Source organism: Girardinichthys multiradiatus, chromosome 2 (assembly GCF_021462225.1).
Source record: "Girardinichthys multiradiatus isolate DD_20200921_A chromosome 2, DD_fGirMul_XY1, whole genome shotgun sequence".
Taxonomy (NCBI): Eukaryota; Metazoa; Chordata; class Actinopteri; order Cyprinodontiformes; family Goodeidae; genus Girardinichthys; species Girardinichthys multiradiatus.
The window spans coordinates 2,484,863-2,508,999 of record NC_061795.1 but is presented as its reverse complement, the minus strand read 5'-3'; the positions used below and the strand labels follow the sequence as shown (position 1 = coordinate 2,508,999).

The window sequence follows — 24,137 nt, the reverse complement described above, 5'->3', positions numbered from 1 at the left end:
CCCCAGTTCATCGTACCTTCTTGCTACAACGGCACAGCCTTTCATATTTTTTTGTATCTAATGAATCTGGTTTTTCTTGACAATCTAAGTGTTTTTCACTACGCACAATAATATGTACTAAAAATGAGAGAATGTATCTTCAGCTGGCCCGGCTATTTTCAGGCAGCTGTCATCGTTGGAGAAAATGCTCAGAACCTGCTTTACAATTTACCTCAATGTGCTGTAGCACCTAAACTTAAATCACTTTGATTGGAGACTAAAACACTTGATCAGAACCCCCTTTATAATACCCATACTATACTTTATAAAACGAAAACTTTTATACAAATAAATGTTCTGGACAAATCAGTCATAAAAACCCTATAAATTGCATATTAAAGATAAAAAAAAAAAAATGACTGTTACGTTTCCTGCACACCATTAAAATCACTTTGTCCTGTAAAGATACAAAAATGAGATTCACAGTATCGTGAGCAGCAGCAGTCCATGTCCACACCACCGTGCTGCAAATACACTAAAATTAGTGAGGAACCCTGGAGGTTTTGCTATAATTAAGGCTCCAACAAAGGTCCTGATACACCAGCAAACACCCATTATGAAAGGGAGACTATAAAAAGCAAAGCCTTCTCATGCTTCCTACACTCAGGCTCTTATCTCCACTAATTAGGGGAATGAGGGAGGAACGTCAACAGCATGGTCACCCCCGCCTTCCTGCTCTACCAGAACCCTTCGGTCCTGCTGTGTTCAGCTTTAATAACTGTAATGAGTTTGCTCAGAGTTAATATGTGCAATGATTTCAGGTAATCTGAAACGTTTGGAACCCCAGTTGCCCCGGTTGCTACCTTATATTGCTCTTCTGCCCTCATCTGTGTTAATGTTGTTGTAAAGTAAGATTTGAGAGTAATTATTTACCTGCCTGTGGAGGCACTAAGTCCCTCATTTCTCTGGCAATTTCAGGCCTCTTTCTAATAACTATAGGACGTTATGAAACTCTTACAAACCTCCATTCATCATTCATTGCTAAAACCCCACTTTGTTGTCCCACTTGGCTGAGATATAATAAACAATATTGCAATGCCGATCGGTAGTTGAACCAGGGCTCCGGGCAGAGGTGGATGTAAATTGCAATCATTTCTGAGCCGACAAGCTTTGGAAGATTTAGACAAGGTTGTAGATGCATGAAATTAGAAACTTGCTCCTCAAGAGGCTTCATGAATAACATGCTGCGGATGGCAGATGGAACTTGACAACTCCCACTTGCATTAACAACAGCGATGACAATTTCAATAGGTCTTCTTTTCTACTGTTTCATTTATCATGCAGTTGGTAATTTGCAGGGGCATTTCACTGACAGCCTGCAAAGTTTAAGACAGCTAATGGAGAACTCTGAGTGTTGCTGCGTCCCTGCCTTTGATGTCCTTGTTCTGTCTGTATTTTTACCCTTTGCAGGCTGCGTCTCTGCCCATGTCGATTATAATAGTTGGAGTTGGACCAGCAGAATTTGATGGTAAGCACTGTGAGGTGTGTATATGTGACTAATTAGCACCCAGTAATCTTATGCCTTCAATCTTTGCTCTACTTTCTATCTCACCTCCCACATGGCTCACCCCCTCTAGGTGCTCTTCCACAATATAGAATACCTTACAGAAGAATTCATACCTCCTTTTATCTCTTAATGTAATGTGACATTTTGTCACATTACAACCATAGAGGTCAATGAATTTTAGTGTGATTTTCTGTGGTAGACCAAAACAAAGTATCACATAATTGTGAAGTGGAATGAAAATGATTCTTCTGGGATTGCCCTACATGTTGATCCATTCAACCTCCCAAAAATTCTGACCAACTTCCTTGCTGAAGAAAGCCCCACAGCATGATACTGCCACAATGTGGCAAGACTGTGGTAGGGTTGATGTGGAGTTTTCTTCTACATACAGCGTTGTTTTCATGCACGTGACAAAGTTTTGATGTTTTGATATCATCTGACTTGAGCATTGTTTCACATGTTTACAGTGTCTCCTTCATTGCTTGTGGCAAAGTTTTGGTTCTCTTACTGACTCTTGTTTTTTTCTTCAACAATGGAACTCTTTATTCCACTTTTCCATAAAGACCTTATTAACGGTTTTTCAAGAGTTTGTCTCACCTGAGGTGTGAATCCTTGCTGCTGCTTCAAAGTTACCATGGGGGAGTTTTGGGCCATTTTGTGCTCTAATAAAATACATTAAAGTTTGTGATTGGATCATAACAAAATATGAAAACGTTCAAGAAGTATGAATGCTGTTGCATAGCAGTAAAGACATAAAATAGAGGGTTATCAAATTTACATTTGCCTTTCAAAAAGAAAAAATATTGTTTTTATTTGTGTTTCTTATACAATCATCCCATTCCTCACATTCTCTCCTGTGTTTTTTACAAATCCCAGAGCAGTCCTCTGTGAAAACAAGCTCATTCAAGATGAGCAATTTGCCTACAAAGTCAACAGAACTCAGAAATGATCACACGTCTGAACCTACAGCGCCTGGCTGATTAATGTCCCTGTGGTGTCCTTTGCTGGCTTTACTTAAACATATTCTATCATGCTTTCCCTAAACCCACACTTATATGTAACTGTCAGCCCCATTACATCACGCTCAGCCATGGAGATTTACTTCATCACTCTCACATTTGGCTTTGTCTCATAGGATATGTGAGCCACTGACATTCAGATATCTCCAGCAGACTGTGTGGACTTGTTTGCTAAGCTACAGTGTTGTCTGTTTAAAGGCATACAGAGCTTTGTAAAAGTATTCACATCTCTTTTCATATTCTGGCATGTTGGATCCACAAACGTCAATGTACAGGGGTAGGCCAATGAAACTAAAACACCTGGTTTTAGACCACAATAATTCATAGTATGGTGTAGGGCGTCCTTTTGCGGCCAATACAGCGTCAATTCATCTTGGGAATGACATATACAAGTCCTGCACAGTGGTCAGAGGGATTTTAAGCCATTCTTCTTGCAGGATAGTGGCCAGGTCACTACGTGATACTGGTGGAGGAAAACGTTTCCTGACTCGCTCCTCCAAAACACCCCAAAGTGGCTCAATAATATTTAGATCTGGTGACTGTGCAGGCCATGGGAGATGTTCAACTTCACTTTCATGTTCATCAAACCAATCTTTCACCAGTCTTGCTGTGTGTATTGGTGCATTGTCATCCTGATACATGGCACCGCCTTCAGGATACAATGTTTGAACCATTGGATGCACATGGTCCTCAAGAATGGTTCGGTAGTCCTTGGCAGTGACGCGCCCATCTAGCACAAGTATTGGGCCAAAGGAATGCCATGATATGGCAGCCCAAACCATCACTGATCCACCCCCATGCTTCACTCTGGGCATGCAACAGTCTGGGTGGTACGCTTCTTTGGGGCTTCTCCACACCGTAACTCTCCCGGATGTGGGTAAAACAGTAAAGGTGGACTCATCAGAGAACAATACATGTTTCACATTGTCCACAGCCCAAGATTTGCACTCCTTCCACCATTGAAACCGACGTTTGGCATTGGCACGAGTGACCAAAGGTTTGGCTATAGCAGCCCGGCCGTGTATATTGACCCTGTGGAGCTCCTGACGGACAGTTCTGGTGGAAACAGGAGAGTTGAGGTGCACATTTAATTCTGCCGTGATTTGGGCAGCCGTGGTTTTATGTTTTTTGGATACAATCCAGGTTAGCACCCGAACATCCCTTTCAGACAGCTTCCTCTTGTGTCCACAGTTAATCCTGTTGGATGTGGTTCATCCTTCTTGGTGGTATTCTGACATTACCCTGGATACCGTGGCTCTTGATACATCACAAAGACTTGCTGTCTTGGTCACAGATGCGCCAGCAAGACGTGCACCAACAATTTGTCCTCTTTTGAACTCTGGTATGTCACCCATAATGTTGTGTGCATTTCAATATTTTGAGCAAAACTGTGCTCTTACCTTGCTAATTGAACCTTCACACTCTGCTCTTACTGGTGCAATGTGCAATCAATGAAGACTGGCTACCAGGCTGGTCCAATTTAACCATGAAACCTCCCACACTAAAATGACAGGTGTTTCAGTTTCATTGTCCAACCCCTGTATATTATTGAGAAGTGGCAGGAAGAAAAACAACGTATGTTTTCTAAATTTTTTATGAATAAAAATCTGAAAAGCATGGTATGCATTTGTATTCTGCTCCCTTTACTCTAATGCCCCTAAATAACAGTGCAACCAACTGCCATCAGAAGTCACTTAATTAGTAAATAGTCTGTGTGTCATTTAGTCTCAGTACAAATCTAGCTGTCCTGTGATGGACTCGCGGGTTTGTTAGAGAACCTTAGTGAACAAACAGCATCATAACCAAGGAAGGCACAGAAGACAGGTCAGGGAGGAAGTTGTGCAGACGTTTAAAGCAGGGTTGGATTATAAAACAATTTTAGAAGCAGTAAACATCACACTGACCGCTGTTCAATCCATCATCTGAAAATAGAAAGGTTTTGGCTTAACTGAACCTGCCAAGACATGGTTATTCCTCTAAATGGACAAGTCGGGCAAGAAGACCATTAATCAGCCTATAGGCCAATAGAAACACAGCAAGAGGGTTCTCAGGTCAGATGAGACCAAAGTCCACATACAAAACACAATGTGTGGCAGACAAGACTTTGCTGTTCCAAACCCACCATGAAACAGTATGGCTGCATCATGCTGTGGGGTTGTTTTCCTCTGCAGGTAAAGGGAAACTTTTCAATGTTGATTGGAAGGTGAGTGGAGCTGAATACAGGGAACTACTGGGAGAAAAACCTGAGACTGTGCTGGAGGTTCACTTTACAGTAGAACAACGAGGCTAAACATACAGCAAAGAAAGCAACAATGGAATGGAGACGTAAGTTAAGGTATTAGGAGGTCAGGAGCTTAGCTGCAGCAGACCAGTACCAGAGTGATTTAAGCTTGGAGACATGTGAGTCAAGTCACCAGCAACCCCTTTAGAGTCTTTTCCACAGTCAACTTCCATCTTTGAAAACAACTCAGCTTAAAACCTTTCAAGGAGTTTGAGCAATCAACATTTTGATGTTTCTGCTATTTTGTGTTGATCAACAATTGTTGCTATGTCAACTATGTCCACAGTGGCTGATTAAATATCATACCACTGACCTATCACAGCCCTTTCTCTGTATTATCTGGCTCTAAAAGATAACTTGCATATGTGCACAAAAAATGATACTGTTTGTCGTTGTTTTATCTTCAAGTCACAGTTAAGTCAACTTAGGATACAACTTCAAACAACTCAACTATTTTTTAAGTGTCCTGACTGAAATGAACCAATGTTCTTTTCTCGCAGAAATGATTGAGCTAGACGGTGATGAAGAGAGGATCTCATCCCAAGGACGATATGCGGAAAGAGACATTGTTCAGGTACACAGTATTCCTACAGATCCCACTGACTGGCTGTGAAAGTTTTCCCTCAGCAGAATGGAAATGTGAAATTTGTGATTAATGGGAAAAGATCATGGCTTGACTCTCTGCTCTACCAAATCTGCTGGTTTTCCCTTCTTTGTGCGCCACTTCTCTGATATTTTCTGCATTTTCTTTTTTGTACATCTTCCTCCTGTTTTCTGATTCCACTGTCTCTCCTTGTCCAATTAATTTCCTCCTTCTCTTTTCTGTCCTTCTTTCCTCCTTAGTTTGTTCCTTTCAGAGACTACATTGACCGGCGAGGAAACCACATCCTCAGCATGGCTCGCCTGGCTAAGGAAGTGCTAGCCGAAATCCCTGACCAGTTTCTCTCCTACATGAGGACCCGAGGGATCAAACCTGGCCCTCAGCCACCACCTTACACCCCCTGTCCACCTCCAGCAATCCACCCCCTTCATACCAGACGGGTAAGCCGGATCTAAAGGCCAAGGTCCCACCTTCCACTTCAGGTGGCCAGCTTTATTGGCTTCTAATCTTCTCTTTGAGCTTCCTTTTCTTGCTATAGTCTTCACTGGAAGCTAGTGAGCACAAGGTGTCTCATGTTGCACTTTCAGGAATGTTTGGCTGCAATGGGTAGCCCTGACTTGGATGCCTCCATGTTTTTGGCGACGGGACTTTGCTCTTGGGTATTTGAAGGGTTGTGGTGGTTTGAAATCACCGGACTGTACAGGGAGGAGATATAAGGATAGCTTCCAGGTTCAATGAGCCTAAACTAGTGAGACTCTTTTGTCGAAAACACTGTCCATTCTTCTTTATTCTTCTGTATCTACTTTCTCAACCTCTCACAAAATCTCTTAAATGTTTACATGTGGAAAGTTGAGAGGTTTTTTCAGGTGAAATCAATTTATACCGATCAGTGTGAAAACCTTTCAGATTCCTATTTTTCATCTGCAGAACCAGGAGGTTGTGAATTTATTCAAAAACATGTAGGCCCTGGTGCCATTTTCTTTTTTCCAGTTTGTACAGTGAATATCCGATTCTCTTTAAATAAATAGAGCATGTTTTAGTTTAGGAGAAGCATGTACTGTTGTCCCACACTCAGGGCTTGTTCCCTCCACACCAACGCACCGCTGCCGCAAACACTGCCGCTGCAACAGTTCAACACAAATCCATTACCGCCTGAGATCTTCTCTCCTTCTGCTCCGTCCACCTGCCTTGACTCGAAAGGAAGCTGTGCTCCCTGGAAGTCCGGTCAAATCAAATGCAACAGGGACTTAAAACAGCCTTACTGGTATGTCAGAAAACATTCACAAGCTCCCCTGTTCACCGTGGCTTCTGGAAACGAGGATCTCCAAGCCCAGCAGTCAAAAACACACATCTCATTACAGAGTCTGACTGTGAGCTGCGATCTACAGCGTTATTTTTGTGAAAATACACTGCACTTCAGAAGCATTGTTTTGTCTTTGTCACGTTTCTCTACCTCTTACTTTATTCTGTACAAAAGTGTGTTATTTATTTTCTTGTGAATAAGAAGTCTTATTAGTGACGTTAGTCAGCCTGGGTTACCTTTCTCAACAATTATCCAAGATGATTGCAAAACTGCAGGTTCAGACCTCGCATGTTCGTTGATAGAAGATCAGGTGACTCAGGTCTTAGTGGTAGCAACACCCTCTGAATATGTGCAAAAAAACAGATAACCAACTGATCAAACTCCTTGTCCAATAATATTCGTATAGACAAACGGAGGGACTCTGAGAACATATGTGAAGTGCGGTGAACATGTTTTTGCTTTTATTTCCAACTTAAACATTTCATATCATCAAATAGATTTTATTATCAAAGATAACCTGAGTAAAAAGAAAAATAATGTGTTTTTTCAAATAGTAAATTTCTTTATTAAGGGACACATTATCACAAACCAACTTGGCCCAATGTGAAAAAGTAATTGCCCCTTAAACCCTCCGTGGCAACACCTGCCCTCAAGCATTTGCGATAACTGGCAGCAAGGCAGTCACATCGGTGTAAATTAAATTTAGCCCAGTTTGTTATACAAAATTGTTTTAATTTAGCCACATTGAAAGGTTACAATTATAAACAGCCTGTTTAAGGTCATGCAACATCCTATAAATCGGATTAAACTCCAGACTTTGACTAGGCCACTCTAAAAAACATTTGTTCGTCATTTTGGATTACTTTAGCCACTCAGAAGTGAATTTGTTGATCTGATTTGGATCATTGTCTTGCTGTGTAATCCAAGTTACACAGCATGACAAAGTTTAGTTGTTCTGTGTTTTTTTTGTAACCTCCCAGAAAAAGTCATCAGTGTGCTCTTGGAGTTATTTTGGTAAGCTGTCCTTTCCTGGCTAGGTTCACCACTGCTCCATCTTTTTTTTATTTGTGGAAAATGGCTTTCACAGTTCACTGGAGTCCTGAAGCCTTGGAAAAAAGTTTGTAACCCTTTCCAGACTAATAGGCGTAAATTATTTTGTTTCTCTTTTGTAGGTGATATTGCTTCCATCTCGACAAGATGTGTTCCTTTTTGAGATATTTTACCCTACTTCATGTTGTGAGACAGATGCTATTTAGGTGATTTCTTGATTCTACAGGTGTGTCAACAATCAGGTCTGGATGTGGATACTGGAACTAAACTCAACTCCCCAAAAAAACTTTAACAAGAGGGGAGATATATATTTTCCCATAGGGCCATGTTGGTTTGGATAGCTGATTTCACTTGATAAATAAAATTATTATTTTAAAAAATGTGTTTACTCAGGTTCTCTTTGCCTAGTGTTAAAATTTGTTTGACGAGCTGAAACATTTAAGTGTGAAAGCAAACACAGAAGAAATTTGTAAGGGTGACAAATTCTTTTTAAAGCATTGTAGCACTCCTCTGAGGAGTGGTCTATATAAAACCAATGTGCCAGTATCAAATGTTCTGGAATTCAAGTGGCTTTATACATGGTGTTTAAAAGGGTCCCAGAATAATTACAACAAAATAATAATTTGGAGGAAATCTGTCAGTGGATTTTTATTAACCAGGGTTTATTTGTTTTTGGCTGCCTTGTCAGCAAATAAAAGTGACACAACATTTGGAGCCACAAATGAGGGGACCAGTGAGACGCAAAAGCAGGACTGCAAGCATGTACTTTGTTTCTTAAAACATTTCCTCCTGCTAAATATAAAATAAATGAAGGATTGTGAGGTCATTTTGGACCCCTGTCCAGTGCAAATACCAAACTGCACTGAGCTGAACTGTGGCAACGCGGGAAACACAAAGTGCGTAACACTTGTCCCAAACAGACCCTGCCTTTACGTAACAGCAAGAGATTTCTGAGGAATGGAAACACAATTCCTGTTACTCTATCGAGTTGTATGTGTTCGTCTCATTTTGTTCAAGGCCGTTCTGTTTGTTGTGTGTTCAGGCAGGCACAATCTGTTTGTGAAATTAAGATAGACTAACAGGCCTTCAGGTTAGTGAGCTTTCAGGGACCATTGTGGTAATCCAAGATTGTCAAAGTGTTCAATCCTGCTTGCAGCCTCTATTTTTCACTCTCCCTCTTCCTGCAGAAAATGCTGAATACCGACATGGTGGGAGAAAAGCAATAAACCTGGGTTTGGTTTAAATGTACCAGCAGATTTTCTGAACATTAAAAACAAATTCTTTCAAAGTTTAAGTGTGAACCTTTTAAACACCCTGCAAGCTTTGTGACAGCAGCAGGTCTGCACTTAGATTCAGACAGTTACATTGGACTCCGTTGGCAGCCTCTATGTTTACCTTGTGTCCAGCATAAGATTATGACCGACAGCTGAAGTGAATACATTTCAGTGAAAACCCCCTATCTGTGCCGCTCCCAGGCTAAAGTGCTTAAAACAAATCTCACAGATACTTTTAATGTTGTGGCATATCCCTGTGTATGAGAACCAATTTTATTCACTGAGTTGTGATGGGTAATCTCCATCTAGTATACACCCATCGCCATTTTATCTCAACCTATTCAAGTTCTGTTTTGTACCCATGTACTAAACTATAAAAATACTTAAATCCCACTTTTATTTAATTTAATTGTGTATTCTATTTCCATTGACTATGGTTCTGGAACAGTTGACTCTTTTGAGATTGGACAGATTGTAACCAATAATTAAACCAACATTTTCAGCGACCACCTGCAGGTAATTACTAATAATTAGAGCCACATAATCACATTTCCGTACCTTACACTATGAGTAGATAAGAAATTAAGTACATTAAATCATTGATTGTCAAACATATCACACGTGTACACATGATGTGTCAAACACCCACCTTGGTTGGTGTGAATTGACACATGGTTGGTATGAAAGAGTTCGTACAAAACGTCAAGCAACTCCTCGTCATACCTGAAAACGTCGGGTAAGGAAAATCAAAAACCACTAAAGTTTTCTTTTTCATTTTCTCCACAGTTAAAACTTCTTCTGGAGGGATGTTGATCCATAGCAGATTGCAGATTCTTTTTTCTTTCATTATAAAAGAGAAAACTGGATGTTGAGTAATCTGTTGGGTTGCGAAAAAGCAGGAAACACTGAAAGACTGTCACTGTTTATCCTATCAAAACTTTGTTGAAAAGACGTAGAAAAAAAACGACCTGTTCATTTAACCAAATCTTACGTTTTAAAGCAAAAACGTGTGTATATAAAGATGTCTAGTGGTATCTAAATGTTGTTCAAAGGTTGTTAGGTAGGATTTGGACCCCATCATACAAGCTAACCAAACCAGACCATAACTCCCTTGTTTAGTTTAGGGATTTAAATAGCCATAAAAAGATATCTAAAGATGTCCAGTGTTTGGAGGGTTTATACAACAAGAGCTCTTCTCATCACTTTTTTAAAGCAACAGTGTTTTCAATCAGAAGTTGGCAACAGACTTAATAGCTAGCATGTCTATTGGTCCATGATCTGTTGGCCGCTGGTGCCTAAAAACCAACATTTAAAAATTTGTGTTTTAATGCCATATGATAATGTCAGAACTTACACTGGCCCATGTGTATCCTAAGAGTTTTAAATTGATTTTCTTGGTAACCCATCGAAATACGCTGTTACTGTTTGAATCTAAGTGAGCCACAAAAAGATAGCTGCAACCTTTTCTGAGTCCACAAGGGATCATTATGTCGTAACCAAGGCCTAGTGGTTCAGGTAACTGCACTGTCACTTTTACACAAGTTTGGCCCTGCCGCTGTGCCCATTTAATGGTGTATGACAATAACTCTTTGCAAAGCACAAGATTTTCCTACCAATCACTCATCAAACTCTGCGTCCAGAAGTCCGTTTTACTTCATGTAAATGTGTGAACAAATGTTTTACTGTATATTTGTGTACCGCATACTGTACAGTAGATTTTACTTTTGTCTTTAGGCCCCTATTCAGTCAAGGAATCTATACAAAAGAATGTTTACAAAATTTTTCTAAACTCACGCCTCAAAATCACAATATACTTCTTGGCTGATGATGTTTAATTAGAACATCTACTTGTTAACTGCTTATAAAACATTTTCTTAGATGTTTATACACTTGTACAGAGTTATGCCTTTTTTGTGTATTGGTCATTATACTGTTTGTGTGATGCTGCTTCTTTACTGCTCATATAATGGAATTACATTTTATACTGAGGCCTGTAATCATATTTAAATCATGACTAACAGGCCTTATCAATGTTTCTGCAGATGTTATTCATGTTTAAATCATGAACGACAGGCCTGTATTTTTATAAGCTAATGGTTAGATGACAATGTATGTTTCATGTGTGCAAAACATTAGGAAATAGACACTCTGTAGCAATGTTATTTCTGCCAAATTGAACATGCTGTTAAGTGTAGCGTCTCATCTCTGAAAATAATACTTGTTCAGTTTGACTGAATAGGGTTCCTCCATGGGGGTTGGGGGTGGGGGTTGAACGTTACTGTGTTTGTCATGGCTGGGACACATTGTACAAAAGTGTGAATGTGGAATTGCACAATGTAGCACTAGTCTCAGTTCATGACTGGATCAACACCAGATTAAGCCAGAACAGGCAGGTAGTCTATTACGTGTATATGTACGTTATATATTCCAGTAGCTTGACTTGCATCAGGCTGCCGCTACTCTGTGACTTCCCTTCTAAAACAAAAGGCAGAGCGGTTCATTTATTTATCATGGCAAGATGCCATCTTCATCTCACACCCACCCACTCATATACGCTCGGCATCCAGCACATGTATATATGAAACATGCATGACACTTACATAACAGTCAGGGCTGAGTGGTGACTGAGAGTTCTTTGAGGGGGAAACAGTGTTGTTATTTTTTTTTAGGTCACATGCTTCAAGCTTTTACAAGAATCTGGTGTTCACAAACGTAAAGACAGCTTGTATTGGATGAATATCCATGATTTTATTGTGTACATGTATCTAGGATTTATCAGAAAAAACCGTGCTTGACAATCCTGACATGAAAACAAATTATTTTCTTATTCGTTTGATCAAAAGATAAATCAATAGAACATCTTAATTTAAAGAAAATGTACGTTACCTTTTTATTTAAGAACTATGGTAACAAAATCTAACGAAGAGATACATACTTTAAAAGGACCCTTTAATAATATGACCTGCAGGTTTTAGTGTACTCTTCTCAATTTGTAACCTAAATTCAATCTTAACCCAACCTCCTTCTGATTAATACCCTGAATCAAACCCTTTGTTTAACCATAATATAAGGAGTTGATTTCTCTTGTTATATAATGATTTGGAAGACATTTGGAAATAGGTCATTTTACAAATCCTTTAACGTATGTGGATATTCTTTAGTTTAGATTTTAGATTATTATTTTGTGAAGAGTTTATATTCTATCGTGGTTCCTTTAACTACGGTTTTAGTCCTTGTTTGTTCCGGATTTCTTTCATAATCTCAGTTCTCAGGTTTAGACTGAGGCAGAACTCAAATATACAGTGCCTTGCGAAGGTATTCGGCCCCCTTGAACTTTTCAACCTCTTGCCACATTTCAGGCTTCAAACATAAAGATATAAAATTCTAATTTTTTGTGAAGAATCAACAACAAGTGGGACACAATCGTGAAGTGGAATGAAATTTATTGGATGTGTCAAACTTGTAAACATATAAAAAACTGAAAAGTGGGGCGTGCAATATTATTCAGCCCCTTTACTTTCAGTGCAGCAACCTCACTCCAGAAGTTCAGTGAGGATCTCTGAATGATCCAATGTTGTCCCAAATGACTGATGATGATAAATAGAATCCACCTGTGTGTAATCAAGTCTCCGTATAATCGTGAAGTGGAATGAAATTTATTGGATGTGTCAAACTTTTCTAACAAATAAAAAACTGAAAGTGGTGCGTGCAATATTATTCTTGTGTTAATACTTTGTAGCGCCACGCTTTGCTGCAATTACAGCTGCAAGTCTCTTGGGGTTTGTCTCTATCAGTTTTCCCATCAAGAGACTGAAATTCTTGTCCATTCTTCCTTGTAAAACAGCTGGAGCTCAGTGAGGTTGGATGGAGAGCGTTCATGAATAGCAGTCTTCAGCTCTTTCCACAGATTCTCGATTGGATTCAGGTCTGGACTTTGACTTGGCCATTCCAACACCTGGATACATTTATTTGTGAACCATTCCATTGTAGATATGGCTTTATGTTTTGGATCATTGTCTTGTTGGAAGATAAATCTCCGTCCCAGTCTCAGGTCTCTTGCAGACTCCAACAGGTTTTCTTCCAGAATGGTCCTGTATTTGGCCCCATCCATCTTCCCATCAATTTTGACCATCTTCCCTGTCCCTGCTGATGAAAAGCAGGCCCAAACCATGATGCTGCCACCACCATGTTTGACAGTGGGCATGGTGTGTTCAGGGTGATGAGCTGTGTTGCTTTTACACCAAACATATCGTTTTGCATTGTGGCCAAACAGTTTGATTTTGGTTTCATCTGACCAGAGCACCTTCTTCCACATGTTTGGTGTGTTTCTCCCAGGTGGCTTGTGGCAAACTTTAAACGAAACGTTTTATGGATATCTTTGAGAAATGACTTTCTTCTTGCCACTCTTCCATAAAGACCAGATTTATGCAGTGTACGACTGATTGTTGTCCTATGGACAGACTCTCCCACCTCAGCTGTAGATCTCTGCAGTTCATCCAGAGTGATCATGGGCCTCTTGGCTGCATCTCTGATCAGTCTTCTCCTTGTTTGAGATGAAAGTTTAGAGGGACGGCCGGGTCTTGGTAGATTTGCAGTGGTCTGATACTCCTTCCATTTCAATATGATTGCTTGCACAGTGCTCCTTGGGATGTTTAAAGCTTGGGAAATCTTTTTGTATCCAAATCCAGCTTTAAACTTCTCCACAACAGTATCTCGGACCTGCCTGGTGTGTTCCTTGGTCTTCATGATGCTCTCTGCGCTTTGAACAGAACCCTGAGACTATCACAGAGCAGGTGCATTTATACGGAGACTTGATTACACACAGGTGGATTCTATTTATCATCATCAGTCATTTGGACAACATTGGATCATTCAGAGATCCTCACTGAACTTCTGGAGTGAGTTTGCTGCACTGAAAGTAAAGGGGCTGAACAATATTGCACGCCCCACTTTTCATTTTTTTATTTGTTAAAAAAGTTTGACACATCCAATAAATTTCATTCCACTTCACGATTGTGTCCCACTTGTTGTTGATTCTTCAGAAAAAATTTGAATTTTATATTTTTATGTTTGAAGCCTGAAATGTGGCAAGAGGTTGAAAAGTTCAAGGGGGCTGAATACTTTCACAAGGCACTGTATGTGACTGTAGGATCAAAAGACTAGGATGATCCAGTCTGCAAATCTCTCTGTCCACACTGTACTATATAGTAGACCACTATGGAATGCCAAAGTGCTCAAAATTAAATAAATTAATGAAACGTTATGAAATAAGTATCTACATCAATAAATAATAGATGAACATATAATATGACAATGAAATTGTGAAATAATTGAATGAATATTAAATTCTCAGCTCATTGTGAAATATATTTCATCTTCCTTTTAAAATCCGCTTTGTAATATAATTTTTCTTTTAGATTAAATTTTTATAATTGAAATTATTGTTGAGGCTATTTTTATGTAAGCAGTTTTTTATTTCAAAATGTCATATTTTTAAAAGCCAGCTTTTATTTTAAAAGGGTCATTTTTCCCCATGGCCATTTATTTCATACTGCCACTTTTCAACTGAATGACTTGGCCTGTCAATCAGGGGAAACAGGGCAGAACCAGTTTTTTGATTGGCTGGTCCTTTACCAAGACAGAAGCGATCTCATAGTTAGTATCTAGTTAGGGCTGAAGGTGCGATTCAAACAGGGCTGTTGATGCACCTGTCTCCGTGTCCACCGTTCGGAGGAGGGGAGCAGAGGTGCTATCAGTCACTGTTTCGGAGGCGAAATCGTCCGATTCCCGCCCAGCATCAAAGATATTCATTGCTTCTTCCTGTGAGCATTGGTCCACTATGGAGAATTCCTCTTCTAGTGGGGAGAAAATGGCTGCGCGCGAAGGAATAAACCTACTAGCGATAGCTTAAAGGGCAACGCCTATACGAAATAGAATTAATTGCTATGTAAGGATCAGCCAATGAAGATGCAGATCCAGTCCGTTGACGCTGATTGACCGACAGTCATTCAGTTAAAAATTGGCATTATGAAATGGGAGAAATCACCTTCATAAAAAATAAAAGCAGTTTTTTTTAAATAAAAGCTGACTTTAAAAAAATGACATTTTGAAATAAAATAAAAAAAGTGCCGGGATTATATAAAAATAGCCTTAACAATAATTTCAATTATTAGGTACAAATTCTATATGAAAATTCTTTTATATTATAAAGCTGATTTTTAATGGAAAATGAAATATATTTCATAATGAGCTGAGAATGTAATATGCATCCAATTATTTCACACACATTATATGTTTATTATTTATTGATGTAGATACCTATTATTGCTATATTTAATTTTGAGCACTTTGGCGTTCCAAAGACCACAACTTCTATTTTTTTTTTTATTATAACAAGAGTGTTGTTCATTGATCATGTCCAAAACAGCTTTTATTTTAAGAAGTAAGATGTTATATTGTTTAAGGTTCCTTTTAAAGACATTCTTTGCTTATATAATGATAAAGCAACATCAAAACTATCCTTGCATATTTACAAGCATTGAGGCACATTACGTTCTGCTCTTGTGCAGCACAAATAATATTTAGAGCTATTGGAAAATAGGAAGGTATCCCAACATAAAGTGTTCATTTGGGATATTTAGTGCCTCTGTGTCTACATAACAGCTCCATAGGTCTTGGCAGTAATTCCACTACAAACTCCGCTGGAGGGATTAAACACAATTCTTACAAAAGATATTCCCTCATGATAAATAGTGCTGGCAAACAGGTGCTCAGCTGGGATGATGTGGTGGCTGCAATTATATGGTACTTACTGCTTCAAGCAGAGCTTTGCGAAATGGTTATCCCAATTTTTAATCTGGGGAAATCTTTAACAGTGTTATAAAGGGCATCATTAATGCCATTTAGAAATCAAATTAAAAAAACACATATTTACTACACCATTGAACTACATTCCAGTTATATTATTCTGAGCGGTTTATATAAAATATCTATTTTTTTCTTTGGGTGGTGGTCTTTTCACCTTCAGGATGAGGTATCTGCTTGTTTAAACCCGTTTGTCACACTGAACTGAGATGTAACATGAGAGCTGATCTGTGTAGGAGTTGAAGTCAAAGTATTTACAGTGTAGGAGACAACAATATGGAAATTACAAGTGGACAGACCAACACGAAAGAAACATATTTACACCTCACCATCAATGGTGTCAGTCTACTGAGACCTGGCCATGTGAACGCCCTGAAATCTTCACATGTGTAATATAAACTGTGTAAACTGTAAATTACTATATTGACAAAGTGGTTTATTTGAATGCCTGTGATTATTCTGTTATAATATCCTGATGTTTTACTCTAGCATGCACCAAGCTTGCATGTGTGGATTTTATTAGGTTTTTTTGCCAACAAGGATGCATTGGTGGGTCTAAGCAACAATTAATTGTACTTTGTGTTATTTTAAGAACTTGTTTGCCTTAAGTAGCTCACTGATCAGTATTTGAATCATGCAATGCCTTCAGATGTTCTGTTTAAATACTGACTCTTAAATACTGACTCTTTGTCTTCTCTTATATTGTCCCCCCCCCCCCCCCCTCCCCTTTTTTTTTTGTAACTCCACTGACGCATAGCTACTTCTTTGTCAGACTCATTTTATCAGTGCTCTCTCAGACCTAGTGGTATGACGAAATGTGAAAAACGAGGATAATCCAAAATGAGAGGGGGGGCAGAAAAAGCCTGTTCTACCTCGCCTTCAGAGGACAAAAAACACTTGGCTGGAAATAATATGGCATCCAAAATCCAATTCTAAAAATGAACCCATTGTTTTTTGATTACCTCTCAATAAGTAAATAAATATTCTTGCATGATATAACTACACAAGATTGATATACTGTATGTGCTCCTTAAATTGAGAGGGGTTAATGAGATTGCAAGACGGCACAGGTTTTACAGGAAAAACAAAAGCCACAAGTAACTGATCAATTTCAAATGACTATATCTGTAAGAATTACAATATTTGAATAAATATTCATATAATAAGTCTTTGTCATTGTTAATTCCTCAGTGATTAAAAAAGCAATCTCTTCTGGGCTCCTTTGGGAATATACACAGTGTTGTAAAAGAATATTTACACTCTTGTAGATATATCTTACTTTTGATTTTTTGCACACTTTTGTCATCAAATGTTTGTCAGAGAAAGATACCTTGGAAAATCAGGTTCAATCATGAAATAACTGGTTATTAACAACATATTTTCGGTAGCAGAGTTCAATATCATTAGTCCTGCCTAGGCCATACAAGTGCAACCTAGAAATCACTTAATCAGGACCTGTCTGACAACATGATGTAGGCCAACAATCTAAAAGGCACCACATCATGCCCCAATCTAATGGGATTCAGTCATCAACATCTATCCGTGAGGAAAGGTTTATAAACCAATTTATAAGGATTTGATAATCGAGGGAACCACAATGGTAGCCATTATCCACAAATGGTGAAAACATGGAACAGTGGTGAACTTTTCCAATAGAAGGATCCCTGAACAACATCTAAAGAATTTCCGACCCCTCTTGCCTCAGGTGATGCCATTCAATGCAACAATAAGAGGCAAAATAAGAATGCAAAAATGGCATCCATGGGAAAATTCCTAGGTGAAAAGCACTGTTGACTGAAAAGAAGAGCACAATGCCCAGCTTGACATTTGCCAAAAACATCTTGAAGGCCCTGAAGACTTTTGGAAACATTTTCTGTAGAAAAGAGCAGGGCACTTCGAAAGGCATTACATCCCATCATCTTGTGTAAAACTAACACGGCATTTCAGAATAAGAACATAATAAAATTATCTAAATATGATGGTGTTACTGTTATGGCCAGCTTTGCCGATTCACGACATGGATGACTTGCTTTAATTGCTGGAACTAAGAACCCGCTCTGTTTTAAAAAATCTTGAAGGAAAATTTCAGGCCATTAATTCATGGTCTTACACTTAGACATTTGCTTAATTAACATCTGTACTGTCTAAGATGCTGTGACATGACCTTAAACAAGCCATTCATGCTCAAAAGCTCTCCATTGTGGTTGATTTAAAACAGTCCTGCAAAGACTGAGCCAAAATTCCTCCACATTTTAAATGCTTGATGGCAATTGTTGCCACCAAGGGTTGAACAAAATTATTATACTAAATTTTTTTTACTGAGAACAGCCATTTTTAGTCTTTATTTATTAGTCTTTATCGCTACACCTAAAGAAGGAGATGTTCTTGGTGCTGATGGACACCTGTCTTGATTGACGCAGCCAGTAAATGACTTAAACTAGAGCCAGAATACTGGAAGAGATTCACACCATTACACCTCTCCAACACTCATCTTGAGATGAAACAAGTTACAACAGGGTGACGTGCTGTCCAACCTCCAGAGGCTCCACTCCCTGAGAAAACAGCCTCTCTCTGCCTGAGTTTTTAGGCTAAAACGAAAATGTATTACATTGCTACTACACAGAAATGCCCCTATATTTCAAGCCCTCCAACCATCCGTTCTCTATATATATATATGGTGTCTATCACGGTTTTCTACAGTTCGTCAATGTGAGCTTGGCCTTGACTGTGAGGAGAGAAGTGAACAGGAAAAGGACATCCACTAAATATCTGGAGGTCATTACTGAATGCAGACTATTGAGGAGGACTTTTTTATTTAGTTTGCTTAAGTGATAAGAGTTAACTTGAATTACTGTTTATAATAAACTGCTAATACAAAATGTTAGTGGAAACTTTTCTGTAAGAGGACAGTCTCCTCCAACGAGCGCAAAAAGGATTTAATAACCCCTGAATTTAATATAGATTAAAAGCTGATATATTACAAAATAGTCTGTTTATTGTTGCTTGAAAACATTGTAAGTCAGAAATCTTTGTGGCTCAGAAACTAATAACCAAACAAGGCTTTAAAAGGATTTTCCTATTTTCCACTTCATGTAAAGGGTTCCGAAGGGGCTTTAGGTTGCTGAGGATTTTACATGACAATCGCAGTTACTGACAGATACTGAGGCGCCTCTCTCTTGTGTTGAGCCATCATGGATTTGTGTCTGAAGGATCCCTAAATACTTTTCATTTTTACACTTTATGATACTTTGTTCACATTTTATGGACCTGGTCCTTTATTATTTTGTACTGATCATCATATTGCTGAAAAGATAACATATTAAATCTACCACGTCATCTACTAAAAGCCAGGATAATGTCCAGACACCCACCACACCATTAAAGCACCTTGAGATCCTGTTAAAAAATCCAAGCAAGATCAGAACAAGGGGCAGCCCAGGTGGATAGCCTGGATAGGCATACCCAGCATCCTGAACTCCAACAACATTCCTTCATCTTTAGTGCCTATTCAGATTCAATGTTTTCAACTTCCCTCTAAAGATGAGACACACTATCCCAGAGGTGAAAGTTGAAGATCATCCAAACAGGATCCTCTACCAGATGTTCCCAGTTCCCTCTCACCATTCGTTCGTGTTAGGTTTGTCCAGCAATCTCCCCCACTACCAGATTCAGCTCACTAGGTGGTGGTAATTTGATACCACAGCCCTTCTGTGCACCTGAAAGTTCAAGACAACGCAGCATGTTTGATGATACTATAGTATTTAAGGCTAAATTATAGTTTGATTAGTATTGCTTTGATTACCAGAGCAAAAAAATAAAATTTGGCGAATTATTAACAAAACGATTAATTTCGGGGGATAAAAAAATAGCTCATTAATGTACAAATTATGCTAAGGATTAAACCTCAGTTTTGTCTTGGAATCCTGATTTCTTAATCAGAAGGAATACCAAGACACATGACCTATAAATACAAAGGAAGATTTATTTACAGATATTTACAAATACATCTGGGATTGAATGTGTTCTGACAATGATTTCCAAAAGATCTACGGTCAACATATGATAATTAAAATTGAAGGTCACGAAATGGGGAATAAAGGTTGATAACAGCACAGAGAAAAATACTGCAAAGAAGAAAAAAAATATTTGATTATTCTATGCTGCAGACTTTTATGCTGTTACTGACCCATGCAAACACATTAATGATTAAAGAAGCATATGACACTTTTTAAGAATTGTGGACAGTACATTTTTTGTGTGACCTTACTAGTTAGTTCTTCAATGGTAGTAAAAACGTCTTGCTGCATGGGACTGAGCTCCAAGTCACTAAAACTAACCAACCTTGGTTAGTGGTGTAAAATTAAGGAAGTGAGCGGGGGGGCTCAGTCTGGCCAATCCATTGGTTAAAAAACTATTTGTCTTCTGCATGTAGGCTGTCAGAGGCTAGGCGTGTCTTTCTCGGCACCTGCTTAAATATAATTCTTCCGTTATCCTGTTTAATGTAATACTCATCAGATTAGGAAGATCCGGACCCGTTCGAGAGCTGTTTTGAGCAATCCTCTCCGAATTAAGGAGTAGGAGGGAGGGTTTAGCTCATCATTCAACAAATAGCTGGGTAGCCACTAGGACAGAGATGCACAATATGTAGCATAGCCTCCTGAGACATTCTGTTAGGTCATGGACTCTGTTGGTGTATTATTTACTACACCAAACACATCTAGTGAAAATCTCAAAGACCACTGGTGACCACTGGTCTTGATTGATATGACTTGTGTGTCTGAGGCTATTTAGGGCATTTAAAAAAACTGTTGATGCTGTTGGGAAATAATCTGACATGCTAAAAGCGTGGGTTACTGTGTAACAAGTGACAGTGTGCTAATTACAGCCAGTAGACTTTGCTCTTTTCCTCGTTCAACATTTTAATGAGCCCTCGCTCTTGTCTGCTCTCTGTGTTTATCTTTGCATTACTTTAAACTTCATGATGAGTTATTGTGCCATTGAGGTCGCCTCCCACTTGAAACTATAATTGGAAACTTTAATTGGAATTCTCAGACCTAAGCTGAGAAACATACCAGTTTAATGTTATGCTTTTAAAAAAGCCACCACCACATGGAAAAAAGGCACTGCAGTTATTATGTTTTAGGTTTAAGAATTATGGCCTATTGACAGACAATATTAATTGCATCTTTTTTGAAAAGAAATAATGAAGCACAGTTGGATCATTTAAATTCAGACATATGAGAAAATAATTTTTTTTTAAAAGTTACATTCCCTTCCAAAGGTATTTACACCGATTCAGTTTTTTTCCCCATTTTCTCACGTTGCATACAAAATCTTCAATGTTTTTGATGGGATTTTATGTGAAAGAGAAACACAAAGTAGCCCATACGTTTTGGAATTAAAAGAAAAATGATACGTGGTAGTAAAACTTTTACAATTGAAATTAAATGTAGTGCAACCAACTCCCTTTAGAAGTCACCATGTTACTAATATTCATAGTAGGATGAATATCACTAATAATAGAGCTGCTCTGCACAGTCCTTATTAAGACTTTATTAGAGAACATGAGTAAAGGTCAAGGAAAGCACTAGACAGATCAAGGATAGTTTAAAGCATGGGCAGGTTATTTAATAATATCCTAAGCTTTGAATATCTCCCAGATCACTTCGTTGTCCAAATATTAAAAAAGCCAAGGTGCACATGGTAACTGAGGAGAATCTATAGAAAGATGTTATGATTTGGGGTTGTTTGGTTTCTGGTTTTTCCTTATATGTTCTCACAGTTTTTGAATCATGCTTCTGTTTGTTGTTTTTCTGGTCATGCTTTAGTTTTGTCGTCTTGTTCATGTTTTGTCAAGTTTGGTTTTCGGATCTGGTTATACTTTTGTTTCATGTTTTTCTAGTTTCTGTTTTGCTCCAGCCACGTTTTGTTCTTCTGTCAATTAAGTGTATTCGGATCACCTGCACCAAATTAATCTGTCTTCTTGTTTCACCTGGTCACACTCCATTAATACACACCTGTTCTGTCATTCGGCGCGGAAACATTTTTCATGCTCAAGTCTTGTTTTTTTATCATGCCATGCCTGTCTCGCCTGCCCGTTTGTTGTTTTGTTCCTGCCTCCTGCTGTGAGTGAGTTTTTGTTTTTTGTCATTAAATCCCTTTTCACTTACTATCACGCTGCCTGGTCGTCTGCATTCTGGGGTCGTATTTCACAAGCCTTAACAACAGATTTGTGCACTCCACAATCTGGCCTTCCTGTTTTCAGCTTGCCAAGAGCACTGTAGAAGATGCAGCAAACAGTCAAATAACAACCAAAATTTGACTTTTTGGTCTCCATGCAAAATGCTATATTTGGAGGAAAACTACCTCTGCACATCACCCTGAGCACACCATCCCCACTGTGACACATAGTGGTGGCAGCATCATGCAGTGGGGATTAGTGTTGTCAAAATAACTTATCTTTCAATATGATTGATACTAGAATTTACATACAGTAATTCAAAGATATTCATTTGCTTCGAAATCTATACACATTCACTCATTAACATTAACCTAAATCGTTCTTTCGGCAGCGCCGCGGCAATAATGGAAACTTGGCCCCTCCCCTCCCCTCCCCTCCCTGCAGATTCACCAGACCAAAACAATGGGCTGCTGGAAGTTTAAACTCTGTTAGTACGTCGAGTACAACCAGAAAAAAAAACACATGCAGGGCGCAACGCTGAAGGTGTAGGGGTGAAGCGCGCGACCATATGCAGAGGCTACAGACCTCGAAGCGGATGTCCCGGGTTCGAATCCCGGACCCGACGACATTTGCCAAATGTCTCCCCTTCTGTCTACCCCCTTTCCTGTCTCCCTACTGTCAAAAAATAAATAAAGGCCACTAGTGCTGAAAAGATATCTTTAAAAAAAACACATGCAAGTCTCTTTGGCTGACAAGGCAAACAAAAAGGGGCTTATAGAGGTACTTTCCCTATAAGGCAAATGGATAAAATGCTGAACAATGCCACATAAGCTAATGCTATCTGTTTAATATTAGCTTCCCAGACACGGAAAGCCCAAAGATGGTGTTCTGTCAGTGTAAGCTCTCCTGATGAGATGGGCGTCCCAGGTGTATATTTCCGAACCATGCAATGGTCCGATTTACTTTTGTACAAATTAATGCAGGAAAATGTTAATTAACTAATGGCTCAATCAGCTACTAAATAGTGAAGTAATGAACCAAACCAGTGCACATCCTCTGTTTGTATGAAGGCATTCGGAGGCAATCGTGGCTAATAACACAAGTAAATCCTAAAAAATGGTTGAGCCAAACTGAAACTGACAGAGCAGAAAAAAGTTGGAAAACCGTGGCAACCTACCCTTCTGCTGTAGTTAATCACTAAAAAAAGCATTTACTGTAGGTTTTGTGTGAACGAGATTCATGTTTGTTTTGTAACACAATTTTCCTTAGTGTAGAATGATCATTTACTTGTCCTTCAGAAGTAAAATGTATCTTTATCAACATCAAATAGAAGCACACAGTGGCACACTAAAGGTAACCAATTATAAGAAAGTTAAACATTTACATAACTGAATTAAAGGGACACAATTCCATAAAGGATATTAAAACTCGTATTATGTGCTATTTTGTCTACTGTTTTGGCAAACAGGAACGTGGCACATTGATGTTGATGGGAATATAAACAGAGGCAAGAAAACAACTCTAAATATAAAGAGAGATCTCCAATGGAGCTGTTTAGATCATAACATTACAAATACAATTGAGACTCTTTAGCAAGATTCGAAAGTGGCTCTTTTACATTCACTCTCCATCCAGTCGGACTGAGCTTGAACTATTTTGCAAGGTAGAGTGGGCAAAAATGTATTTTTCTTGGTGTACAAAGTTGGTTCTAAAAAGTATTGGATTCACTGAGTATAAACGCACAGCACACTTCAGATATTTAATAGTCAAACATGCCTATAATAATTGATGTTTTTCCCTCCACCTTAGAACTCCACTTTCTCTTGTTCTATAACACAAATTCCCAATAGAATGCTTCAAAGTTTGTGGGTTTAGCTTGACAGAATGTAGAAATCAAAAGCTCTTGGGATATGAATATTTTGCAAGTATATAAGGAGTGCAAAACCCCTTAAATACAGCAAAAAGCAGCAAACGTTTAAAATATAATAAAACAGTGAAAAATAAATAAGAGAAACAGG

The 24,137-nt window shown here is 38.7% G+C and overlaps 1 protein-coding gene across 4 annotated transcripts in view; it reads left to right on the top strand.

The window, feature by feature from the left end:
• Window positions 1–9,467, top strand: part of LOC124877428 (copine-8-like) — a 153,617-nt gene extending 144,150 nt beyond the window's left edge. For all 4 annotated transcript variants that reach the window (XM_047380607.1, XM_047380590.1, XM_047380600.1 and 1 more), the window contains 4 exons: window positions 1,450–1,507; window positions 5,347–5,420; window positions 5,690–5,887; window positions 6,035–9,467. In XM_047380607.1, the coding sequence (XP_047236563.1) occupies window positions 1,450–1,507; window positions 5,347–5,420; window positions 5,690–5,887; window positions 6,035–6,163 (459 nt within the window). In that variant the 3' untranslated portion in view covers window positions 6,164–9,467. The remainder of the gene's footprint in view (window positions 1–1,449; window positions 1,508–5,346; window positions 5,421–5,689; window positions 5,888–6,034) is intronic.
• Window positions 9,468–24,137: the final 14,670 nt, after the last annotated feature.